The 25,146-nt window shown below is 35.7% G+C and overlaps 1 protein-coding gene and 1 long non-coding RNA gene across 10 annotated transcripts in view; one reads left to right on the top strand and one right to left on the bottom strand.

Annotated features, from left to right (window-relative positions):
- LOC112674846 (uncharacterized) overlaps positions 1-25,146 on the top strand; it is a 62,441-nt gene that overhangs the window by 9,371 nt on the left and 27,924 nt on the right. For 3 of the 4 annotated variants that reach the window (XR_007401935.1, XR_004804769.2, XR_007401934.1), the window contains exons 2-3: positions 8,438-8,582; positions 20,741-20,800. This is a non-coding gene — a long non-coding RNA (uncharacterized LOC112674846). The remainder of the gene's footprint in view (positions 1-8,437; positions 8,583-20,740; positions 20,801-25,146) is intronic. The other variant, XR_004804773.2, reaches the window with a different exon arrangement.
- The window catches only part of PHF14 (PHD finger protein 14), a 233,057-nt gene continuing 208,706 nt past the window's right edge, over positions 796-25,146 (bottom strand). For 5 of the 6 annotated variants that reach the window (XR_007401930.1, XR_007401931.1, XM_049093413.1 and 2 more), the window contains one exon: positions 16,916-17,117. Coding sequence is in view for 3 of the 6 variants with exons in the window: in XM_049093413.1 (XP_048949370.1) it covers positions 17,043-17,117 (75 nt within the window). In the remaining 3 variants the exon portion in view is untranslated. Of the gene's footprint in view, positions 1,196-2,220; positions 2,402-9,104; positions 9,248-16,915; positions 17,118-25,146 lie in introns of those variants that run through there. The other variant, XR_007401929.1, reaches the window with a different exon arrangement.

The following is a 25,146-nucleotide window of genomic DNA, read 5'->3' as shown; positions in this document are numbered from 1 at the left end:
AAATTGTCCCTCTGTCATCTAGAGCTTTACTGGGCTTGAATGGGAAGGACACCTTTCTTTTGTAAAGTGGAAAAGGAATATTGAAGGCTTCTCCCCATGAATATTGTCCAGCCGGTTAGTTTGGGGAACACAATATAAGGAAGTGGGAATCTGGAAATTGATTTCCTTAAAATTACCATAGGCATGTACCTGTTGCAGGTCTTAATCGTACCCTTGAAGGGATGAGCTTCCTAGCTTGAAAGTTACTGTTCTTTGCAACCATTACCTTGTGGTGTGATAATTTGAAAATTAGTTTTATAAGATATTACTAGAAGTTTAAAAAAAATCAAAATGAGGCTGAGCTCCATAATGGAAAAAAAATCCAGGTAACTCTGATTTAGTGATATCTCTTTGTTGTTGCATTTTTCAGAATACAGTGATTCAGGGATCCCTGGGTGGCTCAGCAGTTTAGCGCCTGCCTTTGACCCAGGGCATGATCCTGGAGTCCCGGGATCGAGTCCCATGTCGGGCTCCCTGCATGGAGCCTGCTTCTCCCTCTGCCTGTGTCTCTGCCTCTCTCTCTCTCTCTATGTGTGTATCATGAATAAAAAAAATAATTAATTAAAAAAAAAAAAGAATACAGTGATTCTCTAAGGGGGCAGAGAGTATAGAATGCAACATTCCCCAAACTGATTTAGATGTGAAACCTCCCCCACTGCCTAAGGAGCCCAATATGAGAATAAAGTTAAACTAAACATGCTTTTGGAAGCATGGACTATATTAGCCATCTATTGCTCTATGACAAATCACCATAAATTTAGCTTAGAAATATATCTATTTATTATTTCACAATTTCTGTGCCAGGAATGTGAGCACACTTTGATTCATTTTCTGTAGGGGCACAATCCAAGTGTTGTCTGGAATCGATCTCATCTGAATGTTTGACTGGGAAAGGGTTCGTTCCATTGAAGTGGTTGACAGATTTCATTTCCTTGTGGTTGTGGGACTGGGGGCCTTTTTTCTCACTGACTGTTGGCTGGAGGCCATCCTTAGTTTCTTCCATTTGGGTCTCCTTTCATCATGACCGATAAGTGAGCAGATAGTCTCTTCACAAGATGTTTTTGCCATCTTATGTAATGTTATTACATAAATGTAGACATGTTCATTTTGTCATCTTTGTTGAATCAATAGATTAGAAGCAATTTATAGGTTTCACCTGTATTCCAAGAGAGGAGATCACACAAAGATATGAATATCAGGAGGTAGGAATTATGGAGGTAAGAACTGACAAACTCTCAGTACAAATGACTTTATCCACTATGCATACTAAGACATTTGAACAAACTCTAACGTAGCTTCTATCAGCTCAAGGCTATGTCCTAGGATGACAAACATGTCCTCTTAAAAGAGTTGTCTGAAAAAGCTCAGTGCTGCCAAAAGAAAATATTGTTCTTTTAGCTAAAATCTGATTATAGGTCCCTGATCTCCCTTTTTGTAGAGCATTTACTTTAGAAAGCTTGCAATTGTAAATCCTTTCTCTACCTCTTTGAGATGTATCTTCTGCAACCCAGAAATGTCTTTCTCAAGGACCTGGAGAGCCATCTCTCTGAAATGTAACCATTAAGAGAGAGATGTTTGTTTCCCTTTTCCCTGGGAAGAAATGAGCCTGATGAAGTCAGCAGTTAGCCGCCATGGCCCCCTCATCACATTGGCCGACCTCCCCCTAGTGTCCTTCAGTGCTTTCCCTCTGGCCCACCCAGCATTAAAAGGCATCCTTTTTATTTCAGTGGAGTTGAATTAGTTTATACTGGGGTCTCTGTCCCCTACTGCCATAGCCTTAATAAAATCTATCTTGCAGCCTTTGACAAATGTCTGACTGTTTTCTTTGACAGGGGCAACCTTAAAGTGTATCTTCCACAATTACCCAGAAGTTTGGGAATCATTTTACTTTCCATCCTAACACATCTAGTCTAGCAAAGCTGAGCTTCAATGAGCATTTTTTGGATTATGTGTTTGTAGAGTAACTTGGGTGTTTCTCTCTTTACATAATAGACATGTTCCTAAAGAGTGGTAATTGTTTTAAAATAAATTAATAAAAGTTAAACTATGAAGGGACTTTGATATTGAAAAGCAGCATAAGCAGAGGAGCATATCTGGCTTGTAGATGTGGCTCTGTAACATCGACTAACCTAGCCAATTAGTAGGCAGAAATGACTTCTCTTGATGATGAGATAGGATTACCTTGAGACAATTTTGTAGGGGAAAAAAATTATCTCAGCCTTGCAAATAGAGAAACTGAGCTGGAATCATGTAACACACCATTTGCTCCCCACTCCAGCTCTTCAGTGGGAGTTCACTCTTTTCCCTGGAAGAAGTCAGGAGAACCTTGAGCAGAGAAATGTTCTACTCATCCAGCTCAAGCCTAGGATAGAAGAATCAACACAAAATGAAAAGGAATTTAGGCTTTATAGGATGGTTTTGAGATATTTATTTGAGCCCTTCAATTAAAGAACTTCTTTAAGGTAGTTGGATCTAGAAGTGGTGAAATCATGTGTTCTCTCTGGCCTCCTCCACTGAGGCCCATAATCAACCAAAGAGCAAGGGCCGCTTCTTGTAGTTTCTTGAAGGAATGGATCACTCTCTACCACATACCTCTCTTCTGACCCTATCAAGCCAGTTCCTTTGCATTGAGCTTGTACCTCCTGCCCAGCTTGTCAAAGTGTAAATGTGCTTCATGGATCATGATGCACTAAACCAGGAGGAAAAAGACACTACACAGGTGTTGAATGAGTACAGAATAAGAGGGCTTTGTAAGTGCTGGTGTTTTCTTTTGTTTTGTTTTTTAAGAGAAGCTCACAGCTTCTTTTATGTTTTATAATATAAACTATGGATAAGAAGAGCTGAGATTTCCCTTTGACATTTTGTCTGTTCAGTGAACTGCAGAAAATGCAAACCTTTCCAAGCCAGAGAAATATATCTTCCTTGTGTGTGCTTAGAATATTTAAAGAACAATCTGTGTCTAAGTTTTTTGTTCTCAAAGTTTTGGGAATGACATTCCTCTTGATTTTTTTCCTTTTAAAAATTAATTGGTTCTAATAGTGTTTTTAAATCAACAGTTATTTCCCTAGTTTTATATTTTTATATTTAATATTCCAAACTAATCATTTCTGTCATTGCAATATCATCATGTAGTATCCTTGGAAATGTGATTCTTTGGACAAATAATATGCCAAAGCCATAATAACTCTAAAATGAAGTTAAATTCTATATAGGTTTTTACCTCTTCTTTTTTATTTTATTTTCTTACCCTGAGATTTAGATCTACTTTTCAATAAAACTGTTTCTTTTCATATGGACTTTATTTCTATTTTTAATCCATTAGTACTTTGGTTCTAAATTATTCACTCTAACATTGTTCTAACTACATTAAGAAGTTTCAAGTCTTGCTCTGAGTGTTGGTCATTGAGTTGTAGATTCTGAACTAGAATCTTGCACCTCTGTTACCTTCTCATTCAATGTCTCTGTATAGCAATCATAGTCTTCATGCTTTGAGATTCCATCACCATGTGTAGCTTCTCTGAGCCACTTGGCTAACCTTACTAGCTTTCATTTTCTTTTTTGTATCTTTTAAGCTTATTTAGGAGTGAAAGATTTTAATGAAATTACAAATGATGAAGATATTCCATAAATTTGGAACTATTTGAGGAAAAGCTTAATATCTATGTTATACTAGAACACTGTCATATCCACTACTTATTTAATCAGCATGTAGTAGATAAGTCTTAGTGCTTTGGGTCCAGGAGAAATGTCTCCTTCCAATGGCCCTAGCTGTCACTGAGTTTGTAGCCTATCACTCCCTGCCCTTAGCTGATAAGATATGGGAAAACGTGACTCAAGACCTAGGCCAATCAGATTACCTCGTTTGAGACTTTAGAGTTAGTTGATGGAAATTCCTAGAGTTGGAAGATCAGGAGCCAATGTTGTAGCTCATTTAGACCCTATGCTGATGAGTAACCAAAAGGAGTTTTTACAGGGAAGAAGGGAGAGGTGGATGGGGGAAGAAAGGAAAGGGGAAAGAGAAAAGAGAAGAGGACCATTTTAGGTAAAAATAAAGGGGCAACTCCAGAAAGTTATAGTGCCAATGAACTACCCTGATTCTGGAAGATCTTTTAGTTCCCCATTCCAGTCTAAGGTTTTTAGGTATTTGGATTCTGTGAGACATTCCTGTGCTCATACATGAAACCTCTCTTTACATAAGTAGGCTTGAGTGGATTGTTATTACTTACAAACAAGCTATATTTGACTAAGAAACTTCCTAACAATCATGTGAAAATTATATTTAAAAATTGGGGCAGATTTTTGTTTAAAAAATAGTAGATTGAACTCATGTTTCTCTCTGCTGCCTCTGGAAGACCCAGTAAAACTGAAATAAAGTAAAAGGATTTGAAATCACAGGGACAAGGAGAACAATAAAATCAAATTTTGGAATGATGGAAGGAATATGATGAGTGGTCACTCTCTTAGCTCAGCAGAGAAGGTGAGCTCCAGGGCCCGGAAAAGGGGGATGAGAGTCAGACTGGTATGTGTTTCCAAACTCCATAATACCCAAGAAATTGAACTACCAGACTTGGTGGGAGGCTGGAGTGAAGAGTGAAGCTGAAAAACATGAATGAGGAACAAATATCTAGGTGCATTTTTCCACTCTATACTGTCAGATGTGTCCCTTCAGCTAAAGGGGGGACATCCATTCCTTACCAAAAGACCAGAGGGTCTCCAAACAGAAAGACAGGAAGTCCTTCTAAGGACAGAGGGGAGAGGTCACAGGGAGGTTGAGTGACTGTACAGGTGATGCCATGAGACTTTCTAGCCCCACTAGAGCCCTGGCTCTCTCACCCTTGGCATACTGTCCTAAGACACATAGTTTCAAGAAGGAGGTTGTAGCATTTTTCCTGGAGGAAATGGTCAGACAGACAGACACACACACACACACACACAATCAGAGATGTACTGGCTTTTGACAGATTTTTTTAAAAAGATTTTATTTATTCATGAGAGACACAGAGAGAAAGAGAGGCAGAGACACAGGCAGAGGGAGAAGCAGGCTCCATGCAGGGAGCCTGATGTGGAACTTGATCCCGGGTCTCCAGGATCACGGTTGAAGGCAGGCGCCAAACCGCTGAGCCACCCAGGGATCCCCGATTCTTTTATTAATTTATCAATGCCTCCTGAAGTGAATCTCACCAACCTACAACCTTTTCCCACGTACATAGCATACGCAGTGCCCATTCTTTAGAATGAGTGGGCTGTCAAGGATTTCCAGACATTTGAGGAAAACCTTCAACATGAAAGGGGGAAAAAAAAAGAGAGAAAAGGCTATTTGGGTGAACAAAGAGGAAAAAGAGACAATTCAAAATAGCTTTGGCTAAAAGTAGGTTTAGAAGTACACACATCTATAAGGAAGTGTGGATTGTCCAGAGCAGGACATAGTAGAACAGAGACAAAAGCTTCATTAGACTAAGAGGTAACTTTCAAGACCTCAACCTTGTGAGAGAAAGAATGGCCTCAGATAAGGGGAGATAGGTGGCTGAATATAACAAGAGGAGACTATTTATTGATCCTGAAAGCAGGAGCTAGAAGGAGATTTAATGATAGAAAAAGAAAATTTTATTATTTTAATAGAAGAAAAACTGCCTGGGTCAAAGTTAGAGAAAAGCAATGAGGGACATTTAAAAAACAACTTTGTAAACAACCCAGTAGAAAAACAGGCAAAGGATATGAACAAGCACTTCCGTAGAGAATATATACAAGTGACAAATAGCACATGAAAAAGCGTTCAAAGTTGTTAGTCATTAGGGAAGTGCAAAGTAAAACCACAGTGAGATGCCTGTTTGGCTAAAAAATGAAAGCAAAACAAAACATAAAATGCCAAGTCCTGGTGAGAATGTGGAGATGTGGAGCACCTATAACCATCATATATTGCTTGTGGCGATGTAAAATGTTGCAGTCACTCTGGCAGACACCTTGGTAGCATAGTACAAAGTGAAATATATGCCTACCACATGACCCAGCACGTCACTTCTAGGTACCCAAGAGAAGTAAAAATTATGTTTCCACAAAGACACAAATATTTATAGAAACTGTATTCATAATCACCAAAACCTGGAAACCACTCAGATTTCTCTCAACTGGTGAGTGGGTAATATAAACTGTGGTATATCTGTACAATCAACACTTCTCAACAGTAAAAAGGAATTAACTCCTGATACATGAAACAACACAAATGAACTATTTTAAGTGAAAGAAGCCCCACCTAAAACTATATACTACAGCATTCCATTTTTATGACATTCTGAAAAAGGCAAAACTCTATGGACAGAAAATAGATGAGCAGTTGCCAGAGGTTGGGGGTCGGGAGAAGACATTGACCGTTGGCTATAAAGGAGCATAAGGTAACTCAGGGATGTGATAAAACTGTTTTCTACCTTAACTGTGATGGTAGAATGACTGTAGTTATGTCAAAACACAAAGAACTGTACATTAAAAGTGTGAATTTTACTATATGCAAATCATAACTTTTAAAAATGGAGGAAAAATGAATGAGGTTTCTGTCTTGAGAGACAATTGGAGAATTGTTAATAGGGAAGCCTGTATGGGCAGCAGACAAGCCTACAGGAAATAAGGGCAGATATTGCCTTGGAAAATAGAGCTTGAGGCAGCAGAAATACAGTTAGTATGATCAAGGTAGTGGGAACTTTTATTGCTGAATAGTATTCTGTTGTATGAATATACCAGAATTTATTTTGACATTTGTCAGCTAAGGGACATTGGAGTTGTTTCCAGATTTAGGCCGTTATAGTCTCTATACACATTCGTTTGGCTACCAAAGGATCTGAGCAGAAAAGTCAAGGATCTATGTTCCTAAAATGCAGATTCGATCATGTTACTCCCCTGATTAAAATTCTTCACTGGTTCCTTATTGTCTACAGCAATGATCCTGCACCATGACCATACATCAGAGTCACCTGGAGTGCTTCAAGATGCTGAATGTTCAGCCCACCCCCAGAGATTCAGCCCTAATTGATCATTGGATGGGGCTCAAGTGTCAGGGTTTTTTTAAAGCTCTTCATATGATTTTATTTTTTAAGGCCTAAATCATTTTCTTTTTTTTTTTTTCCTAAATCATTTTCAAATAAAATTATTGAGATATAATGTATATAACATAAAATTTATTGATTTAAAGTGTACAGTTAAATCATTTTTAGTATAACCCATTATTGATATTTTCAAATGTGTATTCTATCTATAATAAAATCTGCCATCTTATTTTTGTACATTTTTTTTAAGGATTTTGTTTTTTGGGGGCACCTGGGTGGCTCAGTGGTTGAGTGTCTGCCTTTGGCTCAGGTTGTGATCCCGGGGTACTGGGATCGAGTCCTGCATCAGGCTCTCTTGAGAGAGCCTGCTTCTCTCTGCCTCTCTCTCTGTCTCTCATGAATAAATAAAATCTTTAAAAAAAAAAAAAAGATTTTGTTTTTAAGTAATCTCTACACCCAACACAGGGCTTAAACTTGCAACCCTGAGATCAAGAGTCACATGCTCTATCAACAGGGCAGCCAGGAGCCCCTAAAATTTGCTATTTTCAAGTGTATAATTCAGTGGCATTAATTATATTCACAGTGTTGTACAGCCATCACCCCTGTTTGATTTTAATAAATGTCCAATTCTGCAGAACTAAGTCCAAGTGCCTTAGGAAACTCCCAAAACCTTTCATAAGAATACATCATCCTTTCTTCCTAGGTGCAGCTCCTGTCACTTCCTGCCCTGCTTTCTCTTGGATCCAGACATGCTGAATCATCTTTAACCTTTGAAAACTCATTATCTTTGCATATTCTTGTTTCATCTCTCTAAAACATTATTCCCACTACCACTTCTGATAAAATCCCATGCCTTCAAAGCCAGGTATCAATGTGGTATATAATAATAATAATAATAATAATAATAATAATAATAATGATATTTATATATTATATAACATACTTCTGTTATAGAATTATAATTATATAATAATTATATATATAATTATATATATAATATATATAATATATAATTATAATTTATTATATAAACTATATAATATATAGCATATAAATTTATTATGTAAATTATATAAAATGTAATTTTATTGTGATTATAAATATAATTCATATTCATATATAAATATAAATATATAATATAATTATATATAAATTATAAATATGAATATAATTCATATAAATATGAATTATAATTATTAATAGAATCATTATTATATAATACTCAGGTATTATTTGTATGAAGTATTTTTCCACCTCTGTGCTTCTTTAGCTGCTCTCCATCTGTGATCTGTATAGCCCCTTTCATGAACCTCTGTTGGAAGCCTTACTCATGACAATTTTCTGTTTTTTATCTCTCTCACCAGATTCTCTTTCTTCCCTCTCTTTCTCTTTTTCTTTCTCTCTCTTTCAAGTGGTGAACACTCAAATGTTGAAGCTGCAGTGTGAACATATAAATCCATGAGGCAGTTCTTGAAGAACTGGCAAGAAGTGCCACAGACAGTGATACAGGTGAGAAGTAGACTTTTGTTGGTTTAAGGCACTGACTGAGATTTCTGGACTGTTTGTTTCCACAGTATAGCGTAGCCTAGCCTGACTAATACACTCATGAAGAATTTATTCATCATGTTCACCAGCTGTTCTGGTGTGTTATAACCAAATGGAGAATGTAGAACTCCATGGGAAAGTGATCCTGGATTTGAGGGCAAGTGGGAGAACTTGATTTTAGAGGATCTAGGAAAGATACAGGTTTAAGGAAAGGTCTTGAGCAGAAATGGTTCACCAAGGAAGACAGACCTGGGCTCTGGGACAAGGGAAGAAGGAACGCATATATTGGCTGTGTCTAAGGGCACTGAAAGCAAACAGCCTCTTAAAACTTTTTACATAAGACTGCTCATGACTTCCAGAATTACACATAACCAAATGTAAAATTTTAAGTCCCAAATCAATACTTGCCAAAAAGATAGTGTAGAAAAGGAGAGATAATCATAACCCTGAACAGATGTTCCATTTGTTAATCTGATTTTTACTAACCAGATACATGTTTGGAGGCGTTGCTGAATGCACAGTTTTGTCCCTTGTTAGTATAATCAGGACGTCCTGGTTCAACAGTGCTCTGGAGGTTGAAACGTGCTCTCCTTTATGATTTGCAGCTCTGATTGGTTCAAGTTTTCTGCCTAAGGTGCAAAAATGCAAATGTGAATTAAGAGTCTGTGTGATTTCTGCTTCTTATATCATCACCATTAAAAAAAAAAAATTCAGACCAAGTGTCTTCTGTTGAATCTCCCTAGAAGCGTGGCCTGAAGTGCACAAGGCGGACTATATACTGTGGTCCGATCTTCCGTGAACATATTACCCTACAGTCCCACAGTATTAAAAAAATAAAGCAAAATGTTCATCTGTCAGAGAAAAATATGTACAAGTTAAACACATCCAATCAGAAGCAAATTGTTGAAAGGAGAATATGTGTTAAAAGGCATTGTAGTCTGCGATCTGCTTTAAAATAATTAGGTGAAAAAGAAAGGAAACATATATAAAGCAAGCATGGCAAAATTTCAAGCATTGTTGACTCTCAGTTATGAGTAGATAGGGATTCATTGTAACCTTCTCTATACTTTTGTATTTATGTCTGATATTGTTGATGGTAATAAATAGTAGAGGCATCATAAATTTACAGATAGGATACCTTCAAATATTTGCATGAATTTGAGGGCACAGCTTACAGAATTAGGTTCCTTAATCACAGAATTACATTGTGTTATATAAGAAAAATATTTTGCAAACCATAGACTTGATTAATCTTCAGAGCTCTTTCACCATGTTCTTTCCACCATGGAGCATAGAATGACAGATTCCTTCAACGATTATTACCTCTTTCTGATGCTATTTAATAAGCTGCCTTTCTCACTGTCCTGAAATCTGAATATGCTGAAAGAGTTCATCTGTCTTTAAAAGCAATAATGAGCTTGCATCACCTTTGGAATTAGACTCAATGTTATAAATGATAGTTGGAACTGGCATGCATGAGGGAGAGCCACATTTTCTCCTCCTTATGTATCAAGAAGGGATATTATCATCTTCAAACTTATACATACAACATGATTCAATTATTGTTTTGTAGAAACCTTATCTATTGTTTGTGTCTTGAAACATGGATTTGAAAACAGTGATTTTTTTTTTACTGCAATGACAGTATCAATAAAGGTAAAGTATATCTTATTGTCTAGAGAGATATTTAGCATGCTGTAGGTGTAAATGAAAGACATAAGCTAAGAGACAAAAGCGAACCTTTCAAACATTAATGTGATATTGGCTGTGTTATTATGAGCCTAATGATATCAAGTGCACACAAGAACACATAGGTGTCATGCTGGGAAACCAATGATCTAGCTTTCATTTTGACTGCAGGCAAAGAATATCTCATTAAAGCTATAAATTTCATGAGTCTGTTCCCAAATTTAAAACCCTTAAGGAAAATGGCTTTCATGGTTCAACAGTTTTAAAGGGTTGTACTTAACTTGGCTTTGTAACAAGGAAATTAATAGTTTTCCTAAAACAAATCAGAATTATGCCATAGTTCCATGTGTTTTCATGCTGCTGCTGTTAGCACTTAACTTCCTCTCTAGATAACAAAACCACAGACTCCACATTGAATTCACCACGGGAAAACATTTATTACCTGCTATGTTTGTTCAGGATAGGCTGGGATGGGGATGAAATTTGTTCAATCGTGGCTAGGTAAAAATTGTTTTCTTGAGGTGATGTGAAATGGAGTAGGTTTCTAATCAACCTTCACTATTCAGAGTGAATCTTACTTAGCCTACTATCTGGAGGAGTAAGTTGCTCTGGTCCCACGCCGTGTTACCAACCAACTGATCGAAATGCGTGCAGGCCTCAGGGACCCGAGGCATTGGGAAATAAATGTCAGTGCAATGAACTGAACTTATTTCTTCTTTCTCAGTGGACTTTGTAATAAATCTTAGATAGTCATGTGAGAGATGCATTTATAAGAAACTGTTTTGTTTTTGTATACATTTAACTTAAATAGCAATTGTTCTATCTGGGAAAAAAACAAGACAGATTTTAACAGATATAAGAGAGTACAGATATGTCAGATGTCTCTAATGGTTTAAGCTTAAAGGAAAGTCATTAGTGATTTACAGAAAGAATATACAAAACAAAGTGAGCAATAAGAATGTAATTGTCATTTTCCAAAAAATGTTAGAGAAGCAAAACTACCTAGACTCACCTCATTTCATCTGGATGATCAGAATGTCACACCCTGGAAAGAGCATATACTGTTAGGGATGTGGGGAAGTAAAACTTGAAGTTCATAGACACTTAAAGTTCATAGAAACTAAAAGTAGTTCATATACGCTTCAAGTTGAGCAACTGGGTGCACATCTTACTTCCCTCCCTCACTTAAGCTCCCTAATCATATGGCAAGGGACAGAATTTATCCAGAAGATATAGTTATGACTTAAAAATTTAGGTTGTATATAAATGTACTTTCAACTGCAAAGGTCATTCAAAACAAATCATTAAAACGGAACAAGGTGTCATTAAAAAGTTTTAACTACATGAAATGCTTTCAAATAAGGCATTACACTGTTTTTCAAAAGCTGAATTTTTTGAAAATTTTTATGCTGTTTAATTTCTTTTTAAATTCAGGATCTTTTTGTAGGTAGTGATTACTCTCGTCCTTTATATTGTTGTTGTTACAAATCTGCACAATATGTCCAATTTTCCAATACCCTACAGCTTAGGGTGAAAAATAGTTTCTGAAGAGAATAACCATTATAAAATGCAACTTTTACTTAAAAAGAAAAAAAAATGTCTCCAGCTTTTAGCTAATTATGAATATTATAAGGTTGTTTAAAATGTCCTTGGAACAAATGTAATTCATGTATGTAACTATATGTAATTCATGTAAACAAATACTTGTGTAAGCATATATTTTCATTTCTCTTATGTAAAAATCTATAGGGGAGGTATGGGGTCACATATTAAGTGTATGTTTGACTTCATACAAAAATTGAACCCTTTTCAAAGTGTACCATTTTACACTTGTACTAAGAATCAGGTGGACAAGATGACAATTTCTTTAGCTGTCTTCCAGCCTCTTTCCATGGCTGCATCACATTCTCAATAGGTTCATGAATAAAATGCCCATCCTAAAGGGATTGAGCTGTGTATGGACTCCATCACGTTACTCTTTACTCCCAAAAGGAGATCCGGTTACCACTGTTGAATGCCAGACTTGCCAACAGTAGCAGCCTATCCCCAACTGCTTATGCAGTGTCTCATTTGTTTTCTATTACTGCATAACAATTGCCACAAAACTAGCAACTTACAACACGTTTAATATTCAGAAGTTCTGTGGGGCATGAGTCTGAACATAGGTTAGTTGAGTCCTCTATATAAGTTCTATTTGCTTCATAACTGCACCAGCATTTCATCATCAAACTTTAAATTATAGCCCAGGACCGTCCATAGAAATACAATGGAAAATACATGGACAACTACATTAAAACAGTGGAAACAGTGGAGATTTATTTTAATAGTATACTTTCTTTAGCCAGATCTATTTGAATTTATTTTCATTTCAGCATGTAATCAGAATAAAATTAATGAGACACTTTATTCTTCTTTCATGCAAGCCACATGTGGCTAGTGGTTGCTGTATTGGACAACATAATTACAGATATTTTAGTGTGTATACAGTGGTAATTGTGATTTTAATGTGCATGTTCCTGATAACTAAATGATGTTGAACATATTTTCAGATACTTCTTGTCCATTTGAATATCTCCTTTTATGTAATATCTGTTCAAATGGATATAGATTGTGGTATATTCATATGATGAAAAAGTACTCAGCAATAAAAAGGAAAAAAAAACCCTACTGATTCATGCAATATGTACATTTAGAATGTGTGTATGATATTGTATGTAAACTATACTCCAATACAATTAATTTAAAGAGTAAAAGCAATATGTTTAGTAGTACCTGGTATGTACTTTGGCCCAGGGCACAGTAAAACTGTGGGGCCCCATATTTAAAAAGTATTGAGAATTTCAAGACAGTGACAGCAGAGGGAGTTTGTTATTAAATTCCTGGTAATAGACAGTGCACAGCAGGTAGAAAGTTCCAGTAAAGTTCTATTGAATGAATTTAAGATCTTAGTGCTCAGCAGTTTCCATTTGAGAACAGCCTAACACCTCTTCCAACGTCTGCTGTTTACTTCACAGACCTGAGGAAAGACTAGAATTCTGAACACAATTTTTAAAAAACTGCTGGTTGTTAAGTATGATAGAGAAAAGTACTGAGTAAAGTTGTTTTAAGTTTTCTAAAGATATGAAGAAATAGAGCCCAAACACTAACATGAAGAAAGAACAATTCAGTCGAGTGGGTGGAGGTTATACAGGCACCATGAGGTACAAAGGAATTTTGTCCTTTACGTAGTCTGTATTGTCAGTCACAGGCTGACCTACAGTGGCAGTGTTACACCTTCCATGGGCTAGGAAACAAGCTAAGGAATGGGGATGTACAGAGATAAAACAGGTACATACAATTGTGCAATGGTTTGTCTTCTTTAGAAATCAGTTTTAGATCATGTTCCAGTTATTAACATTTCTAATATTTTGTTCCATCATAACTCAGTGTACAAAACATAAAGCAGAATTCTCGTGTTTTGGAGGAGGTGGCATAGTAGTTTTTATATAATCCACTCTGTCACAGACATTTCATTGGGAGTTTGCTCCTGTGCTTTTTAACTAGAGTAGTTATTAACAGAGGCACTGGGACTTCCTTAAACAATGGGTTATGGACTGGATGTGTCCCTCCCAACCGCCCATATTTATATCCTGAAGCCCTACCTCCCCAGGATGGCTGTAATTGGAGTAAGGAAATAATTAAGGTTAGTGAGGTCATAAGGCTAGAATCCTGATGACAGGATTAGTGTCCTTATAAGAAACCAGAGAGCTTGCCTGTTTTCTTGCTCCTGATGCACCAAGAGCCCATGTGAGGAGGCAGTGAGGCCACCTTCTGCAAGCCAGGAAGAGCCTTCAACAGAAATGAAAACCTGGAACTTCTAGCCTCCCAAATTATGAAAGGATAAATTTCTGATGTTTAATCTGCCCAGGCTGGGGTATTTTGTTATGGCAGCCTGAGCTACTATAATATGTAATATTTTATGAAACCTTAAACAAAATATGCATAATCTGCATATTAAATACAACCTAATCAGTTACATAAGGTGGACAGCCTTGTAGGGTGACAACAGGATCTATATGGAGACACCTGGGTGGCTCAGTGGTTGAGGCTCCCTTTGGCTCAAGGCACGATCCTGGAGTCCTGAGATTGAGTCCCAGGGAGCCTGCTTCTCCCTCTGCCTATGTCTCTGCTTTCTCTTTCTGTGTCTCATGAATAAATAAATAAGTCTTAAAAAAAAAACAGGATTTATATGTATGTAGTGATAGTATGAATGTGTGGATCCTAAAATTTTGGGAAGTTCATATGGCAAATTATCCCTAAAGGAAATTTACAGTGATTCTACTTTATCACTCCCTGTCCTAAAACAGGGGTATTTTTTTTTTATTTTAAAAAGGAAAAGTACAGTTTTAAATGATTAAAGCTATCCTGTAAATATAAATATTTAAAATGCCTGTCATGGGGCAACCCGGGTGGCTCAGCGGTTTAGCCCAGGGCCTGATCCTGGAGACCCGGGATCGAGTCCCTCGTCAGGCTCCCTGCACGGAGCCTGCTTCTCCCTCTGCCTGTGTCTCTACCTCTCTCTCTCTGTGCATGTCTCTCATGAATAAATAAATAAAATCTTTATTAAAAAATAAAATAAAAGGTCAGGTGGCTGCGTGTCACTATGCCTCTCATACTATTCAACAACTTATTTTAGGAACGAAAGTAGTAAGAGATGAGATGGCAGTGCACTAACAATTGAATAAAGTTTACTGGAAAAAAAAATGGCCAAAAAGTTTTGTTATACTTGTTTCATTGTAACTTGGTGTAAAAAAGATAAAGCAGGATTCTCCTGTTCTGAAGCAGGTGGAATGGTAGTTATAATTATTTCACTTATTTCACTTAAGCCAGAGTCTTCAAAATAATATTAAGCATGGCTAAGAAGTTGGGGAATAGACATAACTAAAGAAGTGATGAATGAAGTGCTGACAAGGAAGACTGTACATTTTGGGGAGGATTGAAAGAGGGTGGTAGTAATTGGTTATTTCCACAATAATTGTGGTATTAATTCTGGGGTGAGACTGTTTGGGTTTGATGTCTTGCTATGCCAGTTACAAGCTACATAAACTTAGCTTATTACCCATCTAAACCTCAGATTGATCATTGGAAAATGGGAAGAATAATAGTGACCATCTTATATGTTAGCAGGGATGATTAGTGGCATAATGTACAGTAAGCATTTAGCACAGTACCTGCAACATAATAAATAAGTACTACCTCTGATGTGAATAACGTATTACTGCTGCTTTTCAAAAATTACATTAATGGGGCAGCCTGGGTGGCTCAGCGGTTTAGCGTCACCTTCAGCCCAGGGTGTGATCCTGGAGACCCGGGATCGAGTCCCACGTCAGGCTCCCTGCATGGAGCCTGCTTCTTGCTCTGCCTGTGTCTCTGCCTCTCTGTGTCTTTCATGAATAAATAAAATATTTTAAAAAGTTGCATTAATGTAATTCCAATCTACGTGAATATGGGTATTTTGAAATAGACTGATGTAACTCAAAAACAAAAAAATGAGGGAAAATGTCAAATTTTATTTATTTTTGCTTATTGTAAAGATTGTCTTTAGACTCCAGCCTGCCTTTCTCAGGTATTTGTCTCAAAGTCTTTGTTCCAAAATTCATCCAAGGAGTTCAGTATGTGGGATATGGCTGTTTTCCTGATATCCACAGTTAACATTAGTTGAGGCTATATATCAATGAATTTTCTATCTTGCCTGCTTGTAGTTTCTCCCATTTCGGTTCACTGTATCATAACTGTCAGCATGTCCCACTGTCATACCTTTATTGAGCTTGTCAGATGCATGTGATAAAACTATGGCTCCAGGGCAAGTCCACAGATTTCATTTCTCATAGGGAAGAAGTTGTATGCTGACATTCTCTTACAAGTCCTCCAAAGTTCTGCTTCTCATTTTAAGAAACTCTGCCTTAAATAATCAAACAAAGACATCTGCCAAAAACATTTGGCTCTGCAAATAGCAAGTAGATTTGTTGCTCCTGCTGTAGTTGGCAAATGGTAGCTAAAGAAGTAGAATCTGGGGAAGCAAAATGTCTTGTTATGAGAACTCTCTGATAAAGACAGGAATCAAAGGAATTTTAGAACATTTCTAAGCCAAAGAAATAAAGATGGGAAAACTGTTCTTGAAAAGTCCAGTATAAGTGTGTAGGGCACAGTAAATAGTAAGTCCTTAGTATTTTATGAATTAGAAGTCATGGTACTCCTGCTGCAGAGAATGGTAAATTATTTCTTTTTAGCCTTGACCTGCAATCCCAGAGTAGTAAGTCATACATAAGTTGATGAAATCACAAAATGGTATTTCATCTTGTGGGGCACTGTTTGGTCTTAAGTGTTTTCGCATCAAGTGTTCTCTGTTCATGTTTGAACTATGTTGGTTCATATACTACGGTATATGGTACTTATACTAATAGTTAGGATTCTGTTAAAGTGCTTGAAGAAGACAACAGAGACTACTAAGGGGGAAAAATGACTGTTGGAAATTTGTTTAGGTCATCCAGATGTATTCATACTTACAGATAGGTTAGAGACAAGAGACATGCTTTAGAAAACATACAAATTCTAAATGCAAGTTCCTATTTCATTTTCAACGACTTTATTGAGAACATTTTGCAAATTAGATTTTACAATTTAACATTTTACAATTAGAAATTTTATCTGCTACTACATAAGTTGCAAACTTTTCAAAACACTACAGAAAATCCTTTATTTCTTTGGATTTTTCTGTTCCATGCTGAGCTCCTGAGATATATTTTTTCTTTCAGCTTCATTTTCATCTTCCTGTGAAATAAATTTTAGAAAACATTAAAATATAAACTTTAGGGCATTTTATCAGCTATACTTAATACATTTTTCATTCTGTTTCTCTGAAGAATTAACTATGGTGATTCTGGTAATCCTAGAAAAAAGGCTAGAAACAAAATGGTAAAATTATGTAACATTCAAATATTTACAGTGGATGTTCTCTTATACTACACATTCACTAAAATTTGCTATACGTTTTTAAAGGCAACTTAATTAATGACCAAAAAATTACTTTTGAAATCCCCTGCCCACAAAAAGTGTCCTTTTGAAGGAGGTGAATCAGGTATATTTTTACTTCACTGTTTGATAAAAATAAATTTAACTTCTGAGACACTTTATGTGCTCCAGCATAGTGTTTTTGTCTCATCTAGCATACTTCCTTGACAGGTCTGCCAATTTTCCAATTACTTGTACCACCATATGTTATCTGAAGATCAGTCAGCTCTAAAATAGGAAACATGGGCATGTCAGGCTATCGAATGCTTACAATCTTCTACAGTTTCGATTCTAAGTGGTGGCTTCATAATTCACAGCAGATTCCTGTGAAACATGGTGAATAAATGAAGTGACTTCATAATGTCAGTCTCCATAGGAATGAAGTGTATCTTGTGTTCAATATTAAATGATGACCTCCAAAGCATAATGAAGAATATGGAAAAATATTTCATCTTACAATTTGTAACCCATTTCATCATCTATATTTCTTCAACAATACAAAGTATAAAGCAGTCTTGTTTTCCTAATATTTCTAATATTTATCAAGATCTTTAATTTTTATTAACTGAAGGTAAAAAGCACCGTCTCTTCTGTTGAATTAATTAAAGCATGAAGGGAAATTTCTTAAGTATCTCTAGACAACAGTAATACCAGTATCATCAAATACATCACCCTCTATCTCTGAATCATATAAAACCAAATTCAAGTAAATAATTGTTGAGCTCTGCTTTAGTAAATTGACATTATCAAGTAAATGCAAATCAAGGCATATATATTTGTTTCCCATGAAAAACCACATCCTTGCCTATAAACATTAAGATGGAGAATGCTTCCTTTATACACGGACTCTCTCGAAGCTCGCCAGCATCTGTGATTTAGACTTTTGTCAACACCAGAGAAGTGGAGAAATTATCAATATTATTATCCAACTGGAACCATTTATAAATATGTGGCATACAAGAGATGGAGTTTTGAATGTCATTTTGGCAATGTAATATTTTTCTAAGCATAATAGGCACTGTATGTTTAATTTTTTTCCAATTTCTCTTTACTGAACAGAGATATTATTATGTTCGACTCACTCTTAAACAGGTAGCTTCCACTAGTGGACATGAGTTTCTAGAGATTATTACATTTTGCTTAGATCCTAGTAAAAAGCCATCTTGCTCTGTACTTTCCACTGTCTTCTTCGAGTGAGACATTGACAGGAAGAGTTAAATCAGCAGGTAAAGGGCAAGACATTTTCTGTTAGGTAGCACTGAATTTAGTTATATATTCCTCAAGGCAGGGCTTTTTTTTTTTTTTATATTCTTACCATCAACAGGGCATACTTAGTATAGTTGGAATACAATAAATGTTTTCTGAATTATGTGTAACAGTGGAGTAAAAAATGAATAAAAGAGAAGTCTGCCTAAACTAATATGTAACTTGGAAAAGCATTCTTCTTAACCAATAGTTACTGAAAACAAAAATAAGCAAAAATGTTTGAAGCAACATTAGCCAAAAATAGCCACTATCAAGCTCATATCCTTTGATTTATAAGACAGGAATGGAACCTTTTTTATGTGCACAGTCTAAGTTCCCACATTGACATGATGTACTGGTTTAATAAGCTTGGTTATCTTGCTTTCCCTAGCAACCTTCAATAATGCTCTAAGTCAAAATAATGCTCTAAGTCAAAATGGAAATGTAAAGGCTAATAACCCTGAGGACTAGGAAGTATCTATACACTTTCATATTTAACTAAAATTCTTATGCCAGCCTTCTTGTTGAATTGTTTCTGTAATAATTGACCATTGAACAACACAGTTTTGAACTATATAGATTTTTTTTCAATAAATACAGTACTGAAAATGTATTTTCTCTTCCTTCTGATTTTCTCAGTATTTCTAGCTTACTTAACAAAGTATGTATTAATCAACTCTTTATGTTATCACTAAGGCTTCTGGTCAATGGTAGTCTATGTTAGTTAAATTTGGGGTGAGTGAAAAGTCACATGCATGTTGTTGGCACACTGAAGCCCCCCTGCATTATTCAAGGGTCAACTGTAGTTTATAAATGCATGTCTCTTGTAACATTGTCTCCTGTTCAGGACAGGTGAAGAACTGTTCCACATTTTTCTTTATGCTGAGGACATATCCTACCTTTTTATGCCTTTAGACTATTTCCATAGATAACAAGATCCACCCTCTTTTTTCCTTTGTACAAGAATAATCGTGATTTGGATGAAGAGGATTATGAAGGGGAGGAAAAGGCATTTAACCCTAACTGCTGGAGTATAACACACTGTAACTGCTATAGTAGAACACCATCAAAATAATGAAAATAACAGTAACAGACTAACAGATTTTATTATTATAAATAAAAACATTAGGATTAGACACAATAAAGCTCCAGAAAGGATTTTAGAGGTTGCTTTGTTTGTTTGTTTGTTTTTGTTTGTTTGTTTGTTTTGTTTTGTTTTTTGTGTTTTTTTTTGGAAGTACTGATTTGTGTTTCCAGCATTACAGGTCAACTTGTATAAGAACTTTATAAGCAATTAAGATTAATAAAATCATTAAAATAGCTCAGGCAGCAAACCAAATATCATTGACAAATGATTGCATAATGAATAAAACTGCAAAGAAAGGAAGCTTTTTATCAAAGTATTTCTTCACTATTAGATATTAAGGGCAGGCAAAAATTTCTTCTGATAAATGGCAGGTTTTTGTTACTCTTTGCTGAGATACGACATCTGTTTGTTTCCCAGTGAAAGAAGACCCTTGCTACACGGATCATTTTCTTAGTGACAGTCCTGACAATTTTGACATTTGTTTCATGAAGTGTTCTGAGCAGTGAGCAAGAAAATGTACCCTTTGGGGCCACTGGAAAGTGTAGACAGGTTTACCTCTTAACTTTGAAGCTTGCTAATTCATACTCCAGAAAACATGTTGTTTGTAACAACACAGCAAAGCTACTAGTTACCTGTGGAATTTCAAGAATACCCACTCATGTAACAAGTTAACAACAGTAACTAAGGTGGTTCTTTAGCCTTCTTGTTTTTACACTACAGCATTGTTGTTGTAAGGAGAACAGTAATTTCTAGGCATACACAGACCATGTGATTATGGTCTAATACTCCAGGTGGCAACACAAGACTGAAAGAGAGTTATTCTAACAGAGAAATCCATAAAAACACTGCCATTCTTATCTAAACTAAATCCATCTTACCACTGAATAAAACTTCCAAGATTTTGGTTAAATACTATTCAGGCTTCCAATATCAATTGGAACAGAGGTGCCGTCAATTTTCCTTATTACAAAATTGTCTTAGTTCCCATAAGAGTTCTAAGAATTGATGCCAATTAATCCAACCTGTCCATCCTGCTTTCCCTTTCTCTTAGGAGGTAACCAACTCCAAATAAAGGGCAACTATTTTAGCAGCTGGGATTTCTACTGTTCAGGTAATATTTTGACTCAAATTAGTCTGTACAGATGACTTTGTTTTTACCAAATTGTAAATGATTTCTTTTAAAGTACAGAGACAACTTATCCCATTGATTCTTTTTTTTTTTTTTTTTAATTTTTCTATTTGACACAGAGCACAAGCAGAGGGAATAGCAGGCAGAGGGAGAAGCATGATCCCCAGAACCCTGGGATCATGACCTGAGCTGAAGGCAGACACTTAATCAACTGAGCCACTCAGTCGCTCCTGGTTCTCTATATCTTTAAAGACTTTGAGTACCTCTATAGAGCAGATATCTGTCAAATACCACCATACCCAAGTGATCAAGATTAACATCATCAGTTATACATATTAACACTAACCATTTGCTGTGATGCACAAAAAAGAACACAACTCTGGTCTGTGGTATCCTTCCTAAAAGTGTATAACCTCAATCTAATAATGAGAAAACATCAGATAAAAACTCTATAAAATAATTGAACAGTAGTCTTTAAAACTGTCCAGGTCACGAAAGACAATACAAAGCTTGAACTATCACGGATGGGAGAAAACTAAAGGAACATGATGACTAAAGGCAGTGGGTGGGCTCCTCGACCATAAAAAGGATATTTGTGGGAAAACTGACAAAATTTAAATATGGTCTATGCGGTAGCTAATAGTATTTTCTTGATGTTAATTTCCTGATTTTAGTAACCTACTTTGGTTATAGAAGCTGGTAGCTACAGCAAGCTGGATGCAGGACAAATGGGAATTATTTGTGCTATTTCTGCAGTTTTTCTCTAAGTCTACAATTATTTCAAAATAAAAAGGGCAACTTAATGAAGGTTTTCCTAAATTCAAAATAAGTATCATGTACATGCAGGGATTTTGTGGAAAAAAATTTAAGCCATCCATTATAGCTGCCTACACTGAAAATATACAGCTAAAAGAGTTTGCTTTCCATTGTTCTACTTAAAATTCCTTTTGTAAGTATCTCTAATGTTAATAATGTTGATGCTCTTAATTTTTATTCCTTTGTGCTTTCATGTGTTTTCTTACTGAGTATGCATTACTCTTACACAGAACATAAGCTTTCTTTCAATAAATGCCTTTATAATCTGGCCATTTGAACTATTTCCAGAAGTAAGTATAATGGAGGTCAGTGTTTACAAAGAGAATGGTTTCAGTTGTTTTTACTTAACTGAATTTGCTATTCATAGCAGACAGATACATGGTAGTACAACAGTAAGATGAAGCGAGAAGGTGCAGCAAGCATTAACTTAATGTATTTTTAAAAAAGGTTTATTTATTCATTTATGAGCAACACAGAGAGAGAGAGGCAGAGACACAGGCAGAGGGAGAAGCCTGAAGTGGGACTCCATCCCGGATCCTGGGATCACGCCCTGAGCCAAGGGTAGATGCTCAACTGCTGAGGCACCCAGGCATCCCAACTTAATGTATTTTTATTTTCGTATATAATCTTTATATTTTAAATATTCCTTTGGCCAATTAGAGAAGAGTTGTTATAGTTAGATTCAAATCAATAGTCAAAATTATCTGTATGCTTTAACAATGGTCTTTTAAAAAATGTTAGTGTGTATATATATTTACGTATGTATATATGCATGTATGTATGTATGTATATAGCTTCTGGCAAAAAATATGTACACCTAACCTGTTATGTTAGCTATAGAATAAGTGTCAAAAAGCAAAAATACTGTTCCAATCTGTGGTCAAAACTGCTTTCTTTTATTCACTTATTAAAGCATATTCCAGATATAATTCTCAACAGCATTTAAGATTGTGCTTTTAATACAGAAAATATGCCACTGCTGCACAATGAGGAAAAAATTTATCTTAATAACTGGAAAAATACTGATGATAATGAAAATGTTTTAGGCAAAATGGGCACGCTGCATGCCTCAGACTAAAATTAATTAGAGATTTTAATGTTTTACAATTCCACCATAATTCTTTAAATGGTGCATTTACTTCATAGTAATAAACACTTGGATCATTAAGTAAAGTGCAAGATGTGTGTGATGTGCTACATTTAACAACCTTTGGGTCTTTTTTCTATACTTCTGCATTCAGTTTTCCAATGCATTGAATAAGCAATTGAAGACCACAATTAAATTTCCTGACTTTGCATATCTGAGATTCTGATTTCATTTAATACAAAAGGCAATTAATCTACCATTTTACAACTGAATTCCAACTTTAGTGGGCCATGATAGATACTGAAATGAACTTACAAGAAATGCTTAATTAAATATACTGTAAAAAGCATAAGATGGTTTTTTTTTTATGACAGAAGTTGCATATTTAATTAGAAAGTGCAGGCTATATTATAAAATTAAAGTAACTTGGGGATTCTTAGTAAACCTAGCTCAAACACTTATGTCATTCACAGAGTGGAGTTATTTTGTAAATTTCTACCTTTTTTTCTCTAGTGATTCAAACAAGAAATCATCAAGGAGATTTCCCTTTATTTAACATTACAAAATCATATCCCTTATTTTATTAGCAAGTAAGATAGATAAAAGGGTGGTCACGAATATCTAATTTCATGTATAAGAATATATGAACAATTCTATTTCATTTGTTAGGCACTTACCTCCAATTTGTGATTTTGGAGCAGACCTAGTGGAGTAGATTTGCTTTTCTAAGTCGTTAGTTCCTCTAGCCACTTTTTACTTGGTGGTGGCTTTTGGAAGCATGGAGAATGGGGAAGTCAAAAATAAAACATTGGATTTCCCACATATAATTTGGGACTCTCTCTAGAAAGAAAGGCCCTAAGACTGGCATAACTATCTAGAGAGGGTATAATTATAGTAAAGGAAATGAAGATCAGTGAGTGGAAGGTGAGAGTTTGGCAAAATAGGTAGGGTAAAAGAAAGGAAATGAATGGCAATGTTAAGTGTGAGCTATAGTAGACTCTTAATGAGCATAAACCCAATTCTATGGGTTTACATCCTTATATCTTCCCATAAACATGAGAAAAAAGCACAACTTCCATAGTGTGAATTTTTGGGTACGTCAGATATGTTTAAGATATAAACCTTCTAGGGCTAAGAATACCACCATTCTCTATATGTGGAGTTTATGGCCTTGAAAAAAAAAATTCTCCTTCTCTAGTAGAAGTCTAATTTTGGGAAATAAGCATAGAAACGTTATAAAGACATTTATCTATATTGAGAGAGAGAGAGAGCGCGCACATGAGTGGGGGAGGGGGCAGAGAGAGAAAGAATCTAAGGCAGACTCCCCACTGAGCATGGAGCCTGATGTGGGGCTCAATCCAAGGATTTTGAGATCATAACTGGAGCTGAAATCTAGAGTTGGTGCTCAACCAACTGAGCCACCCAGGTGCCCCCATTTTTGCTTTAGAAGATAATACTTTGTTTAAAGAATTTAGGTTGGTAAACTGGTATGTAGTCAGCAATGATTACAGAAAAAAATAAAAGCAAAAACAAAAACACCCCAAATTCCATAATGAGCCAACATAAATATATTTAAATGAGGATAGCAGAAACCCTATATTTTTCCATGTTTTTTTCCATGTATATTTTCCATGTACATTGTTTTTATTTACTTATTTTAGCTGAAGCATAGTTGACACAGTATATTAGTTTTAGGTGTATAACATAGTGATTTGACAATTATATTCATTATCCAGTGCTCACCACAATAAGTATAGCTACCATTTGTCACCATATAAAGTTACTAAAATATTGACTACATTCCCTATTCTGTACTTTTCATCCTCATGACTTACTTTATAACTGAAACTCTGTACCTCTTTGTCCTCTTAACCTGTTTTGCCATTCCTCCACACCCTCTCCTCTGGCGATTATCAGTTTGTTCTATTTAGGAGTCTGTTTCCGTTTTGTTTGTGTGTGTTCATTTGTTGTTTTTAGTTTCCACAAAAAGTAAAATCTTATGGTATTTATCTTTCTTTGACTTAGTGTAATAACTTCTGGGTCCCTCCATGTTATTACAAGTGACAAAACTTCATTCCTTTTTCATGGTAGGGTAATATTCCATTGTGTATATTACCACAACTTCTTTATCCATTCAGCTATCCATGGACACATAGGTTGCTTCAATATCTTGGCTATTGTCAACAATGCTGTAATAAACATAGGGGTATTTGTATCTTTTTGAATTACTATTGTTCTTTTCTTTGGGTAAATACCCAGAAGTAGAATTACTGTGCTGTATGTTTTCTCTATTTTTTAACTTTTGGAGGAAACTCCATGCTGTTTTCCATAGTGGCTGTGCCAATTTATATTCCCACCAACAGTGTACAAGGGTTCCTTTTTCTCCACATCCTTGCTGACTCTTGTTATTTCTTGTCATTGTGAT

The sequence above is a fragment of the Canis lupus genome, chromosome 14 (assembly GCF_003254725.2).
Source record: "Canis lupus dingo isolate Sandy chromosome 14, ASM325472v2, whole genome shotgun sequence".
Lineage (NCBI taxonomy): Eukaryota > Metazoa > Chordata > Mammalia > Carnivora > Canidae > Canis > Canis lupus.
Note: the sequence above shows the minus strand (reverse complement) of the source record. Positions and strands in the feature narration are given on the sequence as shown.